We start from the raw sequence: 18472 nt of genomic DNA, 5'->3' as shown, positions 1-18472 counted from the left end.
GTTAAGTTATCTAGCACTATTTATAATTGCAGAACTGCAGGGCCTGGATCTGGTAACCTAGATGTGGGGCTTTGTTCGGTTGTAGTATTTTACTATAAAATAAGATCTTTTTGTCAAAGTCATACTATATTTCAGTGACATTGGCATAACCTAACACTTTTGTTCTCATTCATGCTTTTCTTTCTGTTTCCAGTGTCAAGTCTTCATTCTTTGTCGTAATATAGTTGGTGGCACACTTGTTTTTGAAAGGGGAATTTTTGAAAGTTCAAACCTTATAAAAGAGTGTGAGCTGACAATTTGAGCCAATTATGCAATTCAGTGATGAGTGCCTTTTGTGTTGAATTAATTATGATGAGTAATTCAATTAGTTGTTGAAAATCCAGTTTTGTTATTTTGCATTTGTTTGTTGTACTTTCCCACAATCGGTAAAACAATTAAAATTAAGATATCTTTGACTTTTGGTCAATTAAGTTACATTGAACTACATAAAAGCATTTCAGAAATGTTTTTGCTATTTGGACCACATGGTTCATCAGATATTTGTTTAGTTTACAGATACAGTGTGGAAACAAGCCCTTCGGCTCACTAAGTCCATGCCGACCATTGATCACCCACACACTAGTTCCATGTTATCCTACTATCACACCCTACACACTAGGGGTAATTTACAGGGGCATATTAACCTACATACCCATACGACTTTGAAGTTTGAGAAGAAACTGGAGAACTCAGAGAAATCCCACGTGGTCACAGGGAGAATGTACAAATTCCAGACACACAGCACCCGTGGTCAGGATAGAACCTTGGTCTCTGGTGCAGTAAGGCAACAGCTCCACCATTGTGCCAATGTGCTTCCTGGCTGTGCCACTGTGCTACATGTAGATATTTTGCAATCAATTTCTGAATGAATCCAATTTTGGCCATTTGTGAAATTAATCAACTGATGCACGATGTTTTCCACTTTATTTGAGAATGTGTTTTAAGTTACAGATTTCCATTTCAGTGACATGGAAAGTGCAGAGGGCATTCTAAATGTGATGAGAGGAGCAGGGATTGAGCCTGGCCCAGATACTTATGTTGCCTTACTGAATTCATATGCTGAAAAGGGAGATATCGAAAATCTGAAACAGGTACAAAATTGGAAGCAACTGTTTTGAATCAAACTTAATTACAATAATTTACAATAATTTCAAGAAAGTTCTTAATAAATAGCCCAGTGCAGCCACAAAGTATATTCCATGTACCCATTGATAATTTGCCTTCATTGCAGGCATTGATATATTAAAGCCTTTTAGTTTTTAAATTGTGCAAAAAGGAGTATGAGATTTATTATCTGTATAATCAGGTTATATACTTCCCATTGAAGACCAGGCTATCCTCAAATCAATTATCAAGTTAATGTAGAAACTAAAATATTCCTTCATATTTAATAATTACGTCGATTTATGAAATTGGTGCACTAATAGTGCAAGATTCCTCTGGTAATGGTGATAGTCTTTTCTATGCATGGGCATAATCTGTTGTCATCAAGTGCATTATAAAGAACTTGAGGGTGGAAGCAAAAGGCTCAGATATACAAATGCAATGCTTCTATGTTCTTTAAGAATAGGCTATTTCAAGAAGTTCCATTGAATTTATGGCACAATTTGTGTAAGCTGCAGATAATTAATTTGTCTTTCGTCAAAATTATTTCCTTGTCTGATTTTTAACTCCAGAGTTGCTAGACTTTGATGTCACCTGGTAATTGGCAGGTTTAAATAAAAAAGATGATTATGAAAAATTGTGGAAAAAGATATTAAGAGGTGTTGAAGGGACAAAAATCTCTTTTAGCACTGCCTTAAGATATTTGTATGATTTGAATCTAAAGCCTATTTGTATGTGTTTAATATATCCCTTGTTGATAGACACTGGAGAAAGTTGAAAAGACAGATGCCAGCCTGATGGACAGAGACTTGATGCAAATTATCTTCAGCCTGGCCAAGTCTGGCTATCCACAATACATTCAGGATATTGTGGAACGGATGAGACATGACAGGGGATATGTACCAGGCAAGTTCCATGCTGGGTTGCATATTGTGATGTTCAGTTGTAAATTTTTCGTAATTTAAAAAATTTACTTGGTGATTTGGTGTTAAATTGATAAGTTGCTGATAATGTCAGAACAACTTTTATTTTTTTAGTGGAAATGCCAAATAATCTTGCGTTCATTTTTACCTTGCATTTCTCTTGTAAGAATCCCGCATAGTTGCGTTAAATTAGTCTTGGAATACAAATATTGGATTTAAATACTAATATTGGATAATGTTTTTGTAACAACGCTCTTGTGTTTAAGATTTTATTGGTCACTCTAGGTTTTTGCAGTGTAAGTACTCGGAGGTATTGAATTTTGCCATTTTATCATTCCAAATGTTTATAAAGAAATGGCAAGAAAAAGTCAAATTATACATAAGTTGGTCAAGACCCAAAATGAGTGTTTTGTTGTAGTATTTATACTTTATTACATATGGGGAAAACTTTATGGCATCTTGGTAATAATCATTGGTGTCATGGATTTGAAGGCAACTTGAACATTTATGTAGAATTTCCAGAGGTGACTTTTAGCTTGAAATAAGGCTTGATAAATGGATTTTGAAAAGCATACTTTATTTATGATACATAATATGAGCAAATACCTGTACTATTAAAAAAATGTCAGAATCCAGAACTTTTCAGTTATTCTGAATCCAAAAAGATAAATTATACATGTGATCTTTTTAGATTTACTTTTTAAATTTAGTATTAAGAGACAATTTAGCAGACATTTTCTTTTTCTTTTTCCTTTTGTAAATTATAATCACGTAAAAGCAAGAATGCAATAAGATTATACGTGTTAAAGGACAATCATGTACTGGAAAATTAAAATTTTGGACAATTAGGAAACACAGTAAATGAAGAAACATTAATATTTCGGTTTGGTGGTCCATGGTTTGGGAAAGAGTGAAAACAAGTTACATTGCCCTCCGTAATGTTTGGGCAAAAGACCGATCATTTATTTATTTGTCTCGGTGCTCCACACTTTGAGATTTGTAATAGAAAAAATCACATGTGGTTAAAGTGCACACTGTCAGATTTTAATAAAGGCCATTTTTATACATTTTGGTTTCACCATATAGAAATTACAGCTGTGTTTATACATAGTCCCCCCCCCCCCCCTTTTTCAGGGCACCAAAGTTTGGGACACAGCAGTGTCATGTAAATGAAGGTAATCATGTTTAGTGTTTGTTGCATATCCTTTGCATGCAATGACTGCTTGATGCTGGGTGTCATCTCTGGTGATGCTCTGCCAGGCCTGTATTGCAGCCATCTTTAGGTTATGCTTGTTTTGGGGGCTAGTCCCCTTCAGTTTTCTCTTCAGCATATAAAAGGCATGCTCAATTGGGTTCAGATCGGTGATTGACTTGGCCACTCAAGAATTTATCATTTTTAAGCTTCGAAAAACTCCTTTGTTGCTTCAGCAGTATGTTTGGGATCATTGTCTTGCTGTAGAATGAACTGCTGGCCAATGAGTTTTGAGGCATTTGTTTTAACTTGAACAGATAAGATGTGTCTATACACTTCAGAATTCATTATGCTACTACCATCAGCAGTTGTATCATCAATGAAGATAAGTAAGCCAATACCTTCAGCAGCCAGACATGTTCAGGCCATAACACCCCCACCACCGTGTTTCACAGATGAGGTGGTATGCTCTGGATCTTGGGCAGTTCCTTCTCTCCTCCATACTTTGCTCTTGCCATCACTCTGATATAAGTTAATCTTTGTCTCATCTGTCCACAAGACCTTTTTCCAGAACTGTGGTTGCTCTTTTAAGTACTTCTTGGCAAACTAACCTGGCCATCCTATTTTTGCGGCTAACCATCTTGCAGTGTAGCCTCTGTATTACTGTTCATGAAAACTTCTGCGGACAGTGGTCATTGACAAATCCACACCTGACTCCTGAAGATTGTTTCTGATCTGTCGGACAGGGATTTTTCTTTATTATTGAGAGAATTCTTCTGTCATCAGCTGTTGAGGTCTTCCTTGGCCTGTCAGTCCCTTTGCGATTAGTAAGCTCACCAATGCTCTCTTTCTTAATAATGTTCCAAACAGTTGATTTTGGTAAGCCTAAGGTTTGGCTGATGTCTCCAACAGTTTTATTCTTGTTTATCAGTCTCATAGTGGCTTCTTTGACTTTCATTGGCACAACTTTGGTCCTCATGTTGATAAACAGCAATAAAAGTTTCCAAAGGTGATAGAATGACTGGAGGAAAGACTAGGTGCTGAGATCTCTCTTATACCTGCATTAAGGAGGCATTTCAACACACCTGAGCAATTACAAACGCCTATGAAGCCATGTGTCCATAACATTATGGTACGCTGAAATGGGGGGACTATGTATAAACACAGCTGTAATTTCTACATGGTGAAACCGAAATGTATACAAATACCTTTTAATAAAATCTGACAATGTGCACTTTAACCACATGTGATTTTTTTTAAAATTACAAATCTCAAATTGTGGAGTACAGAGGCAAATAAATAAATGAAGAGTCTTTGTCCCAAACATTATGGAGGGCACTGTGGTTTACCTGACTAGCATGCTGTGACCTGTCAGGCATTTCCTAAGTTCTGTATTTCAGTATGTTTACGTTCCTTTGTTTGTGTTCTCTGTAATATCCTTTGTTAACTTATCATCATGGCAGAGAAGATAGACACAAAATGCTGGAGTAACTCAGCGGGACAGGCAGCATCTCCGGAGAGAAGGAATGGGTGAGAAGGAATGGTTTTGGGTCGAGACCCTTCTCCATGGTAGCCTTAGCCACAACCTGTGATTATATTCCCTTTATCCCACCTATAGCTTTCATGCATCTTCTGTAATTAAAAGCTATTTCATTTTCTCTTTTTCCCAGTTCCCATTTAAGGGTCATCGAAATGGAAAGTTTACTGTTTCACCCTCTGCAAATTCTGCCTGAGCTGCTGAGTATTTCCATTGTTTTCTGTGTTTACCTCAGATTTCCATTATGACAAGCTTGTTGTTTAACATTGGAGCATGGAAAAGTTCATATAGCCCCTGAACTGCTTTTCCTTTCAGTAGAAATCATGGTTTGATGTCACATTTTCCTGACAGAAATTTGATTCCCCTGTAGAGAATTATCTCTATAACTAACTATATTTCTGACTTGTTTGGTTTTACAGATGCAATGAATCTGTGCTTAGCCCTGATTACACAAGGTTTGGAAGAAACAGCTTTCCAAGTGTTGAAAACCTTTCCCACATTTCAGTCTGAGAATCAAAATGGGGAACCATTCGATTGTGGTAACTTCTTCATCAGGCACTGTGTCAATTTAGAAAAGGTAAAAGAATAATGATGCTCCCTTTGTCTTCATATTTTGTTCTCACTGAAACACATTAACCAGGTATCTCTGTCCTCTGATTTAAATGCCCCCACAACATGTTGCTTTACAAACAAACTTTACTCCTAAACCTTTGAAAGTTCAATAGTTATTTTTCATTTAAGATATGTTTTTGTACATTTGCTTTTATTTAAAAACTTGTTTGCAAGTGCACATATAAAAGAAAATAACTTGCCTGTTTATTAAATAGTTGCTGCATTCCTAGTAATAAAACCTCTTCTGCTTGATGTATGGATGATTTCCTTTGGGAAAGTACTGATTTCTATTTTTTCCTTCACGATCCAGCCAGTCGACAAACTGCGACAGTTCTGTGAGGGACTAAAGGAGACCAATTTGCATTCTGCTCCTTTTCAATTTGCTCTTTATTGCGCTCTGGAGGCCAAAAAAGAAGGTAATAACATATAAAGCTTCAAGTCTTTGTATTTTTAAGCATTTTAATTCTAACATGATCTTTTCACATAACTTTGGATAATTTAAAATGCTAAACATCTATTAATTTGTTGATATGTTTGTGTCTTTGATGTGAAAGTTTGGAATATGCTTACCTGGAGAAGGTTGGGGCACTTTTCTTTCCTGCATCATATAATAACGACCCCAAATCCCTTATAGAATGGTGTTACTGAAGTTTTGCCCAAGGCCATAATCACTAAATGTGGCCTTTACACCGAAGATAGACACAAAATGATGGCGTAATTCAGTGGGACAGTAATAATCATCACATTTCTGCAAATGGTTTGGATCAAATAGCAAAATTTGAATCTACCTTGAATGAGTTACTCATATAAGTTATAGTTGGTCCCAAAATGTTGCCTTTTCTGTTATCTCAACAGAGTCCAGCGACATAGCGAAGGAATAAGCATCTAAACAATCGAACACAGATTATTAATCCTCTGAGCACATTAATTGTCAATTGAGTCATGTTAAACTCAGATTTGGAGATTCACTGTAATGTAATCTAGGAGGTGCATATTGTAACAATTCATTTCTAATAATGCAGAATTCATGGGATATAGAGAAGGAAATGTTTAGTTTGCAGTCATTTCATCTGTTGAAAGATTTCCTTTCTTTTTCTGTAATAATGTTTACATCAGACTTTGCAAAAAAGTAAACAGCATTGATCAAACTATATATTGCATAAACTAGCATTACTCATTTTCTTTAAAATAAAATTGAAACTAAGAAATAAATCACTCAAGTTGTAATTGAGACAAATAGTCACTCATGCAGCTTGATTATTCCAATATCTTGAAGATTTGCATCATTTTAATTTTGGTATATGATAACATAAGATTAAATGGTTTCCTTTTACATTTGTAGCAATGTCTGTTGAGCTTATGAAGATCATGCAGAAGGCAGGTTTACCTGTCAGACCCCATTACTTTTGGCCTATATTGGCACAACATCAGAAAGAAAAGAATGCACAAGGTTTGTGTCATTTAAACTCTTCCAATTTGCTGAATATTTACAATAAGGTTAGAAAGTCTTTGCTATATGCTTCTTGAATAGGTAATTTGACTGTACAGGGCAGATAAAGTTTCAACACGATTAAATGTAAATGGAATTGAAACTATGTGGAAAGTACAAGTAGTTCTGCTATAACACATGGTTGCATACTATGCAATTGATGATTTAGGGAACGCTTATTGTATTAAACATGTTGAATTAGGTAGAACATGATTTTGATTGGGAATTAAAAAACATTTAAAAGTTACTTTGGAAATTGACAAGCAGCAAAAAAGCTGTCTTGCCAAAAAAAAATCCAGGGGAAAAAATGCTTCCATGTAATCACCATGCAGTGATTAGAAATCATTGTTTCTTCAGTACTTAAGGACTGTTTCTGTTTCCACGCAGGTGGCTATTGAAATTGGCAAGCAATCACCTTTATCGACACTTTGTGTAATGCTACTCCATTGAAAAATATGAGCTAGCACCTCTCGGATTTTTAGTTTGCAATAACTAAAACTTAAGGGCCTGTCCCACTTATGTCCTTGGCACGCAAATTACGCAACCTCGTCGTCGCGTTGAGGCACACGGGCATCGTGTGGCTGCGCGGGGCCGGTCACACTGAGAAGCCCGGAGGGGTATGTAGTTGTGAGCGGTATCGCGCGGTGCTCCGAAATTTTGTGGTGAACGAAATCTTCGCGCGCCAACGGCCTGTTGCGTAACTGACGGCCAAAGTGGGACAGGCCCAAGACCCTGGCACGATGCAACGTCTCACCTCCAACAGCAGCAGAAGCAGGCAAACGATCGGCGAGCTCGGCCTGGGGCTCACGGCCGTTGCAGTCCGGATTCGCCCCCACTTCTACTCCCAGAGCGGGGCCAAGAAAATTGAAGATAGACACAAAATGCAGGAGTAACTCAGCGGGACCGACAGCATCTGGAGAGAAGCAACGGGTGATGTTTCGGGTCAAGACTCTTCTTCAGTCTGCAAGACGGATCTTGACCCAAAACGTCACCCATTCCTTCTCTCCAGAGATGGTGTCGGTCCCGCTGAGTTACTCCTGGAGAGAAGGAATGGGTAACGTTTCGGGTCAAGATCCTTCTTGCAGACTGAAGAAGAGTCTCGACCCGAAACATCACCCGCTGCTTCTCTCCAGAGATGCTGCCGGTCCCGCTGTGTTACTTCAGCATTTTGTGTCCATCTTCAAATGACGTCACGTGCTCCAGACGGGTGTGCGGGCGCATGAAGTCGTGCACGACCTTCGCGAGATCGTCGCGCCTCAACGCGATCACGACGTCGCGTAATTAACGTGCCAAGGACACGTAAGTGGGACAGGGGCTTTAGTTGTTAAAAATATCTTTATATTTGAAAATGCTGTTTGATTGTGAGGGGGTGGGGAGGGAGGATTATTATTGCGAGTCTTAAATTCTAGCCCCTAAGCCACTTGGTCCTATTGACATATTGTATTTGTAATGCAACCTTTTTGAACACATGTTTCATAGGTACACAACTATTGCACTGTAGTAGAACTAACTGCACATAGTTTTGCAGCATTTGTTCAAAATCTTACAAGCAGTGAAAATAAGATTCTAAACCCATTCCAGTTCACCAAATAACTAATTTTATGTATACTTTTTTTAATTAACCGATTATACATGGAACATAAGTGTAAATAGTTTACGGACTGCTTTTATATATTGCTTGTTTTAGGACTCTATTCGAAATAATTCTACTTTTCCCTTCTTAAAGACCTATTGAATTATGCACCATGCTTATCAAAATGAACTTGTCATTTGCATCATGCTTTTTCTGTTTGTGTATGTGTAATGTGTTGTGTTTCTGTTTGTGTAAACAAACAATGCAGCTACTTTGCTGCATGGATGGTGTCTTTGTAGCATTCTGCACCAACTAAGAGCCATTCAAGGATATGCTAGTTTGGTTAATATTTATTAATCAACTCAACCTGAGGCAGAATGTCAGCAGTGTGTATTGATGATTTTCTCCATCTATCTTACCTGAATCTTTTGAAAATTGAGCATTTTCAAGCATGTTGTTCAGTAGTTTTGTGGAGTTGTTAGCTGAGCTTAATCTCATGCAGAAGCATGTTAGCAAAGACTAACTGCTTCGAAGTGGGATAATTATGTCCATTGGAAGCTTTTAGAGTGAACAAGTTCAGGATCTAGTCAGTTTCAGCATTTATCCTTGAAGCCTTTGAGTAAGCTAAGATCTTTATGGTAACATGCTTGACATTTTTCTGCTTTAGTGTCCTTGTAAATCATGTTGTTATGATAGCACCTTGGCAAAAAATGTTCTATTTTGACTTATCTTTTATGTTCCGTATAAATGAATTCATTTCATTATTCTCTATCACCCCTTTGTTCTCAACAGATAGGTATGGTTAAGAGCTCATATGTACAGGAAATAATTTTGGTTGTGTATTGTTCTTTTCATTTAGTAATGTTGTGCACTGAGCACATTGATTCTCTGCATGATGTAGAATGGAGTCACAGTGACATAGCTGGTAGGGCCACTGCAGTACAGTGCAAGAGATCTTTGTGGAACTTTCACTTTTACCATGCGACTGTCTTGGTGCCCTCTGCGTTCCACAAATATGTGCAGGTTGGTAGATGGTGATGAGAAACGTGGGATTAATGTAAATGGAGGGAAGAAGGAGGTTGGTGATCAGTATCGACCTGCTGATGCGTGGGGCTGTTTCCACACAATATCTCGACTTAGTATGGTTGAGTAAACAGGGTACATAGTCTACAAACAGTTACGATAAGGGTAACATCGATTGTAATAACAACAGGATGGCGCAATATTGTAGTGCCAATCAAAGAAGTACAAGACATTGTTGAAGTACAATAACACAATAACCAAATGAGGTTAGAGTTATGGAGTCGTAGAGTTGTGTGCACATAAACAAGCCTATGGGGCCAACTCAACCATAGCTCCCAAGTTAAACTAAAACCCACTTGCCTGCATTTGACCCATATCCCTCCAAACTTTTCCTATATATCATGTCCAAATGTCTTTTAAATGCTGTTATTGTACCTGCCTCGGCCACTTTCTCTGGCAAATTGTTCCATACACCCTCCACCCTCTGTGTGGTGCCCCCTCAGGTCACTTTTTAAATATTTTCCTCTCACCTTAAACCTATGCCATCTACTTTATGATTCCACATCCTGGAAAAATACTGTGTGTGTGTATTCACCTTATCAATGCCCTTCTTGATTTGGTACACCTCTACAAGATAATCCTTCAACCTTGTATGCTCCATTGGATGAAGCCCTATCCTTCCCAATTCTTCTTGTAACTCAGGCGGTCGAATGCTGGCAACATTACTGTAAATCTTTCCAGCTTATTGACATATTTTCAATAGCAGAGTAACCAAAACTTTAAACAGTATGCCGTGTGGTCTCACCACTATCTTGTACAACTGAAAGTTAAAATGTAAGAGTGTGTGACAGCACCTCTGAGAAAGGGGTGTGAAATATGTGCCTTCTTCAAGAATTTGATAGCAGTGTGGAAGAAGCTGTTATTTAGTCTGGACGTCTAGGCTTTCAAGCTACAGTATCTTCTCCCAGAAGATAAAAGAGAGAAAAGGGAATGGCCAGGGTGATAGACATCCTTGATGATTCTTCCAGCTTTCTTGATATCAGGCACCACGAGGATGAACTGGAGGAAGGAAGTGACGAGCCTGTGATGGACCAGCCTGTGTTCACCACTTGCTGCAGATTCAACTGATCAAGAACAGAGCAGTTGCCTTAAAGTTGAGATGCATTCCTTCAGAATACTTTGTGTAGCACATCTGTAGAAATTCGAGAGAATCCCGAGCAAAAAAACAACAAACTGCTAGAGGAACTCGGTAGGGTCAGGCAACATCTGTGGAGAGAAATAGACAGATTACATTTCAAAGCTTCCAGATTGAAACGTTGTCTGACCCAATTCTTTGGCAATTTAGTTTAATTTTACTCTTAATTCCAGCATCTGCGAGAGAATCCTCATGGAACTGCCAAATGTTTTTAGACACATTTGAAAGTAAATACATTATTTTGGTTTCTTGATTCCTGCATCAACGTGAAGGGAGCAGGTTAATTTGCTGATGCAATGTCGACCATCTCTTCAGCAGTTCCAATCATGGTGTGTTCAACCGTAGGGTTGTGTTCACCCCCTTGTTTCTTTAGGTCAACAACCAATTATTTTGTCTTGGGTGGCGTTGAGGGATAGATTGTTATCCTGGCACCATTCTGTACCTTATTTCATCTCATCGTTGTTGATCTGGCTGACAACAGTGGGATCATTAACAAACTTAAAGCTTGAATTGGCATAATGCTTGGCCAACAGCTTTGTGTGTACCGGGAATAGAGCAAGGAACAGAGTTCACAACCTTGAGGGGCACCAGAGAGGATGGTCAGGATGGCCAGCTATGTCCAATTCTAACCGACTGCTGGTCAGTAAGTCCAGAAGCCAGTTGTAGATGGACATCCCAAGGCCAGGATCCAGGAATATAGAGGTGATCTTATTTGGTTATATGGTGTTGAGGGCTGAGCTGCTGTCAATGAACAGCATTCTGACATAGTTTTCTTATTGTCAATGTGATCCAGTGCTGAATGTAGTGCAAGAGTGATGGCGTCTTCCGTGGACCTATTTTTTCTTTTTGCAAGTTGCAAGGGGTCTAATTTGTCAGGAACACTGGTGCAGATGTAAACCAATACCAATCTGCCACCATTATGTGGTGCAAATGTAAGCCATTAAGTATATTCACAAGTGGATATATTTTTGGCTGCTATTGTGTGAATGGGCTGAATGATCTTGTAAAGAAGAAATTTATGGGCGTCAGCATGGGAAAAATATCTCTTGATTAAAAAGATTCATTTAAAAAAATATATATAATTGCTGAAGGTTTTGATCTGGTGAATAATTACTTCCATTGATGAGTTGATTTGAAGAGTGAATAAATATAATGAGGATAAAGGGAAAGATCAGAAGTTTGGGAAATATTATTAGTATATCTAAAAGCGTGCAAGAACTGGTGACGGAAATGGAATCTGTGGAAATTAAGTGGGATAATATTGCAAATAATTATGTGAAAATTCAATATTGTCCACTTGCACAAGAAAGCAAAATTATTTCATAAGCCATAGTTTTTTTTTAATGAAACTGAAATCTTTGTGTTAGAAGCTACATCATTTTTAAATCTTTTTATATATGTCACTTTTATCTCCAAATTTTTGTTTCTTAAGTTAGTAAATTCTGACTTTATTTTGTCACCCAAATTTCAGGTCTATTCTGAATCTTTAAAGCACTTAGGTAAATATTATGAAGTGTATGCATGTCTCAGCATAAACCCTTATACGTCAGGCAAAGAAAACATGAAAGCTTGTTGCTTCTAGCTCTTTGTTATTTAATTTAACTGTCATTTCTTTCCATAACTGCTTTTCACTGCAGTTTGTTGAAGGTACATCTGCTACTATGCTTGTCAAAATTATAAAGTGTAAAAAAGAGGCAGCATTTTGCCTTAAACATTAGAGCTATCTTGGAAAAAACAAAATCACTAACATATTAAATGGAGACAAATAATTTAATGTCCAGAATTGTTGATTATATTTTATTTATAAAATATTCAAACAAAATACTTTTAAAAAGTTTAAAAATATGTTTGTGACAAGGAGTCGCAATGGAATCGCCTGTAACGGGTAGGAATTTGTCCAGAGAAAAAAATGTCAGTCAAATGAAACAGCTAGAAGCAATGAATGTTAAATATTTTCTTCAGCTTGACATGTAGAATCTGTATTCAGCAATGCAAAGCACTTTGACATCCAGCATTTAAATCACAAACATTTGTAGCATTCTCTGACCTGTTGCTTAGGCAGGCTAAATTGGTTCTCAGCTTGCCACTTGACTATTGCATTGTGGCAATACTCTAACTTGTTAAGATTGCAAATTAAGTTTAATTTATTGTATCAGTTGTGATTTGATATGGGCAGACTTAATGATTACAGTTTGTGCATTAGGTTTACTGTGATTTGAATTAAGTGAACTATTTGTCTCTACTTATGTGAAGAGAAAATATTTTGCCATTTGTTAAATACACAGGAAATGGGAAGAAACATAGAAAATAAGTGCAGGAGTAGGCCATTCAGAAGCAATTAATAGTAGGATTGCCTGTTAGAACATTGGCAGGTTGATATAAGAAACACCTCAATGGTGAGAATTTTCTGAAATTGTAATATAATAAAAATTAAATTGCAAAACCCTGATTTGTAGTTCTGGAGGATGCTTAATTTCAGTGTTCAACTTTGTATTGGTTTGTTATTTTACTTGTACTGCGCTACTGTGAAATACAAATCATGCCTTACATGAGTACAACAGAGTGCAAAAGAGAAAGGGACAGTGCAGAATGTGATGTTACAGCTACAGAGAAAATCTAGATGCAAAATGTGCAAGGGCTGCAACATGGTAGATTGGGAGATCAGGAATATATCCTTAGAAGATGAGAAGATCAGTCTGAAGAAGGGTCTCGGCCTGAAACGTCACTCATTCCTTCCAGCCACTCATTCATTCCAGAGATGCTGCCTGTCCCGCTGAGTAACTCCAGCATTTTGTGTCTTATCTATATAATATATATTTTTAATTGATAACAGCAGGGAAGAAGCTGTTTGTGAATCTGATGGTAAGTGTTTTTGAGTGTTTGTATTTGCTGCCTGACAGGAGAGGAGAGAAGTGAAAATGGCCACTGGGTGAGTGGTCATTGATTATGTTGGCTGCAATCCTGAAGCAGCATGAAGGGCAGATGGAGTCGATGGGCGAGGAGGCTTGTTTACGTGGGCTGGGATACATCCTCAGCTCTCTGAACTTTCTTGTGGTCTTATGCAGAATAGTTGTCATACCACGCTGTGATGCATTCCAGTAAGTTACATTCTATTGCATATCTGTAGGAATTGGTAAGAGTAATTGGAGACATGATGAATTTCCTTTTGAGGATGTAGAGGTATCTGTTTGCGTTCATGGCCATAGTGTCAATGTGGTTAGACCAGGACGAATTGTTTCACGCCTCAAAGCCTGAAGCTCTTGATCTTCTTCATGAAGACTTGGATGTGTACTCTGACCAATTTTCCGAAGTTTTGACAGACCCTTCGTACACTAGCACTATCCTAAACACTAGGGACAATTTACAATTTTTACCAAAGCCAATTAACCTACAAACCTGTACGTCTTTGGAGTATGGAAGGAAACTGGAGTACCTGGGGAAAACACACGCTATCACAGGGAGAATGTACCGACTCCGTGCAGACAGCACCCTTAGTCAGGATTGAACCCGGGTCTCTGGTGCTGTAAGGCAGCAACTCTACCACTGCACCTCCGTGCTGCCCAAGTATTGACACCACGTTACTAAGCTCTCTATCATCATCCTGTACACAGTTTTGTCCTGTTCGAAATCCAAGTAACCACACTGGTGTAATCTGCAAACTTATTCAAAAACGAGTTGGAGTAAAATTTGGCTGCATTGTTGTGAGTTTATAGGGAGTAAAATAAGGGCTGCAAATTCAGTCTTGCGGAGCGCTGGTATTGAGAATCATCTTGGAGCATGTTTTGTTGCTTATCCTTACTGATTGTAGTTTATGGATCAGCAAAGCAAGCATCCATTTGCAGGGGAGATGCAAAGTCCCAGGTCCAAGAATTTGGAGATGAGTTTGATTGGAATTATGGTTTTGAAGGTGAAGCTATAGTTAATAAATAGAAGTCTTGGCAGGTTTCTTGTTATCCAGAGGTTCCAGAGATACGTTTAGGGCCAGGGCGATGGCATTCGCCATGGACCTGTTGTGGCAGGGCAGTGGGTGAATTACAGTGGATTTAGGAAGTCTGGAAGGCTGGTGTTGATGGACACTATGAGTTCAGAGATACAGTGTGGAAACAGGCCCTTCGGCCCACCGAGTCCGTACCGAACAGTGATCCCTACACATTTACACTATCCTACACACAATAGGGACAATTTACATTTATATCCAACCAATTAACCTACAAACCTGTACGTCTTTGGAGTGTGGGAGGAAACCTCCCACACAGAGAGTGGTGAATTTGTGCAATTCTCTGCCACAGAAGGTAGTTGAGGCCAGTTCATTGGCTATATTTAAGAGTTTACCCAAAACCAAAATGTATATAAATGGCCTTTATTAAAATCTGACATTGTGCACTTTAACCACGTGTTTTATTTCTATGACAAATCTCAAATTGTGGAGTACAGAGGCAAATAAATAAATGATGGGTCTTTGCCCCAAACATTATGGAGGGCACTGTATTTCCTTGCCCTGCTTGTAGGTTTCCAGCAGCTTCCGCATATATAATTCCCAGTTTGAAAGGATGAAACCTGTGTTTATTATATACATTTTGAATGCCCTCTATTTATCCATTGCAGAAATTATAGTGACAATGCTGAATTAGCTGTACAATCGACTTCTTCATTAAAGATCAGATAACTTGTTAAGGTTACAATAGCATTGGAGTTAAATTACTTGATTTCTATCCACATACTCGGCCATTTGATCCAGAGATAAGAATTCAAATCCCATCATGCCAGGTGGGAAACATACATATTATTAATAAAATCAAAATGTTCAATTGTTGTGTACTTATATCTTTTAAGAAGGAAATGTCTGATCTTACTGTTGAGTAAATCACACATACTCACATATTTGGTACAATAGTATTTATTATATAGCGTACACAACACACTACAACATGTTAGCTCTACCATGCTGCATCACCAACTAACAGCACATGTCGGGTTGCGATAATATGAATGGTGTGGTAGTCGGCGGAGCTTATATTAATAAAGCACTACATTGGTTAGTAAGTAATGTAACCAATCTACATCTTTCTTTGTAAGAATAAAAAGTGAAACACGTCTACAGTAAAGTGATATATATGTGTAAGCATGTTACTAGGTGCTGACTGATTAATAATGCAACCGAAACGCTAATAGTGCATCCAAGGAAGTTCAGATGGTTCAAACAAAGTAGTTGTATCTAATGGGCGGCCTACAAACCCGTCCCGCCCGTATACAGTACAGATCCGCATCTCCTCCCTTCACCGGCGAGATTGCCGGGGTCCCGGGTGGCGGGAGCACTGGGGACTCGGGGGACAAACACGGCGAGGCATGCGAGCGGGGCACCGAGCGTGGTGGTGAGGGAGCTGGAGACACAACCAGGGGTGGGTCTGCAGCTGCAGGTCGTGAGGGAAGAGAAAGTCTGTCAGCAGGTGGGTAGATCGGATGCGGAGCATCAGGATACGAGACAGCAGGACGTGGTTCCTTCACAGGAGGAGATGTTGACGGTTGCATTGTAGATCCCACTTCTGACACCATGTTGACTAAATCACACATACTCACGGATCTGGTACAACAGTATTTATTATATCACTTATACACTACAACATGTTGGCTCTTCCATGCTGTATCACCAACTAACAGCACATGTCAGGTTGCGATAATATGAATGGTGTGGTAGTAGGCGGAGCTTACATTAATAAAGCACTACATTAGTTAGTAAGTAATGTAACCAATCTACACTTACCCAACCTATATGTACCTCCAGATCCATCAAGGTGATTGGCTCTTAACAGCCTTAGTAGAGAAATCAGAGATGGACAATAAATCCTCTGAAATTTTTTTTTTTAATCCAATGCTCGATGTTGACTGAACAAAAAGGTGACGTGTGTCAGTTTGAGAGCTATTTGGAATAAAGAGGCTGAATTTTAAACCTTGGCAGAGCAGCAATTATTTGACATTATTTCTGGTTGTGGTAAATGGAGTTTGATGATTCCAGAAGTTGGTAACAATTGTTACAAAATTTTGAGATTTAAAAAATCAAGTTTGCAATTTATCCCATCAGATAAAGCAGAAAAAGAAGTTTAATTTGACACCTAATTCACTTTCATTTCTTCAGTATTAAAAAGGTTATGGCCATTTTCATACTCGGGAATTAGCATCTTGTCCATTGCTTTTCCATTGACTTAACACAAAAGCTGTGATCGAGGACAGTCAAAAGCCGATAACTTTCTTAAAAATCAAAAGAACTGAATGAAATTTTCAGTTATTATAGATTGAAGCATTTTGAAACAAATATAAAACATCTTACTTGGATGACCTGAAATTAAAGCATATAATTAGTTAATTACCCAATTGTAGTTAATTACAAAATTAACCGTTGTGACGGAAATAGTAATAAACACCCAGTGCCTTGAAAATTCAAAAATGTGATATTCTCAAGATCAGAACTTTAATATTATTGTATAATATGCTGTAAGTCTGTAACAGATAGGTAAATAAATTACAATTTCTAGCAATAGACCAAGTCTTTATGGAGAAGATCAGTTGCTAGCTGGTACATTGGCATATCATAATCAGTAGCATCATCATACTCCTCCGATTGTAACCAATAAGCAACTCTGTACACCTTGTTTTTCCTCCACTTTTCCATTTTGGCATTGTAAACTACAAGTTTTTGCTCTTCAAACCACACATGACATGCCTTTCTGCCCACTACTTTCCCATTAACAATGTCCTGTAGATTCCAATTCTTAAGAAAATGATTTTTTTTTAATAGCCTAAGTATCCAAATAACAAACTAATCCCATTCACACAAGAATTCACAATATAACATGATTTTTAAATCTCATTGTCATGAATTTATGGAAGGAATTTTATGTTTAATTCCCATAAATTAATCTAGAAACATCCACCCAAAATATAATCAAATTATTGTTTTTTGCACAATACATGTGACTCAAACTGTTGTGAATATTTAGTTTAAAAATAATGATCATGGAGAGAGAGAATAACACAAAATATAGACAATTTAGACGGCTTATCTCCAAAAAAAAATGGGCATTTTAATCATCTTGCTTCTGGAACGCGATTGATTGGAACGTTGCATTTGCGGTGAATTTGAACCCCATATCGGCAGGAAAAACACTGCCGGTTCGTATGGGGCCCAAATCACATTTTCGCCTGTAGAGGATTGATTAAAGTTATCACAAGAAGCAAGTTTATTTGTAAAATAAACAACTTACATTTTGTTTTGTCCCGTACGTGAGATTCGTCACGTTGTAGGCATTGATGGCGTTATTTTAATATAATCATTAAATTGTCAAGCGATTTATTAAAAAAAAAAAAAAAAAAAAAAAAAAAAATCGGGAATGGAAGTTGGAACGATTTTTCTTCAGCTGCTGGCAGCCCAAGGAAATCTGGATTTTAATCACGCCCGCCCCCCCCCCCCCCCCAAAAGGTGCCAAAGTCGCGCACACGGCCAGTGGCAGAACTGCAGCGCCGCTGAAGTAAGTATTGTAACATCGCTATTGTTGGGCTGACTGAGAAGATTGGAACCCATCAATTAAAATTCTATGTTATATGATCAAATGAGGCTGTGATATAAATTACAGAAATAAAGCACCAGAATAAGAAATGTTGAATGGTAAGATGAAACCACCTCATGATCAGCAAATTATTGTACACAGACACTGCATGGTACTCTTGGTATGGTAGAAAATTGATGGTGGTGAAATTATAGTTCTGATAAATTACTGCAATCTTATTAAC

At 38.0% G+C, this 18472-nt stretch overlaps 1 protein-coding gene across 1 annotated transcript in view; it reads left to right on the top strand.

Annotated features, from left to right (window-relative positions):
• Positions 1-18472, top strand: part of lrpprc (leucine rich pentatricopeptide repeat containing) — a 152929-nt gene that overhangs the window by 40997 nt on the left and 93460 nt on the right. Inside the window, exons 7-11 of the mRNA XM_033025505.1 lie at positions 1004-1130; positions 1905-2049; positions 5215-5372; positions 5718-5823; positions 6750-6857. Coding sequence (XP_032881396.1) covers positions 1004-1130; positions 1905-2049; positions 5215-5372; positions 5718-5823; positions 6750-6857 — 644 coding nt within the window. The remainder of the gene's footprint in view (positions 1-1003; positions 1131-1904; positions 2050-5214; positions 5373-5717; positions 5824-6749; positions 6858-18472) is intronic.

Source organism: Amblyraja radiata, chromosome 8 (assembly GCF_010909765.2).
Source record: "Amblyraja radiata isolate CabotCenter1 chromosome 8, sAmbRad1.1.pri, whole genome shotgun sequence".
In the NCBI taxonomy this organism is placed as follows: domain Eukaryota; kingdom Metazoa; phylum Chordata; class Chondrichthyes; order Rajiformes; family Rajidae; genus Amblyraja; species Amblyraja radiata.
The sequence above is the reverse complement of the archived record's forward strand: the minus strand, read 5'-3'. Positions and strand labels throughout refer to the sequence as shown.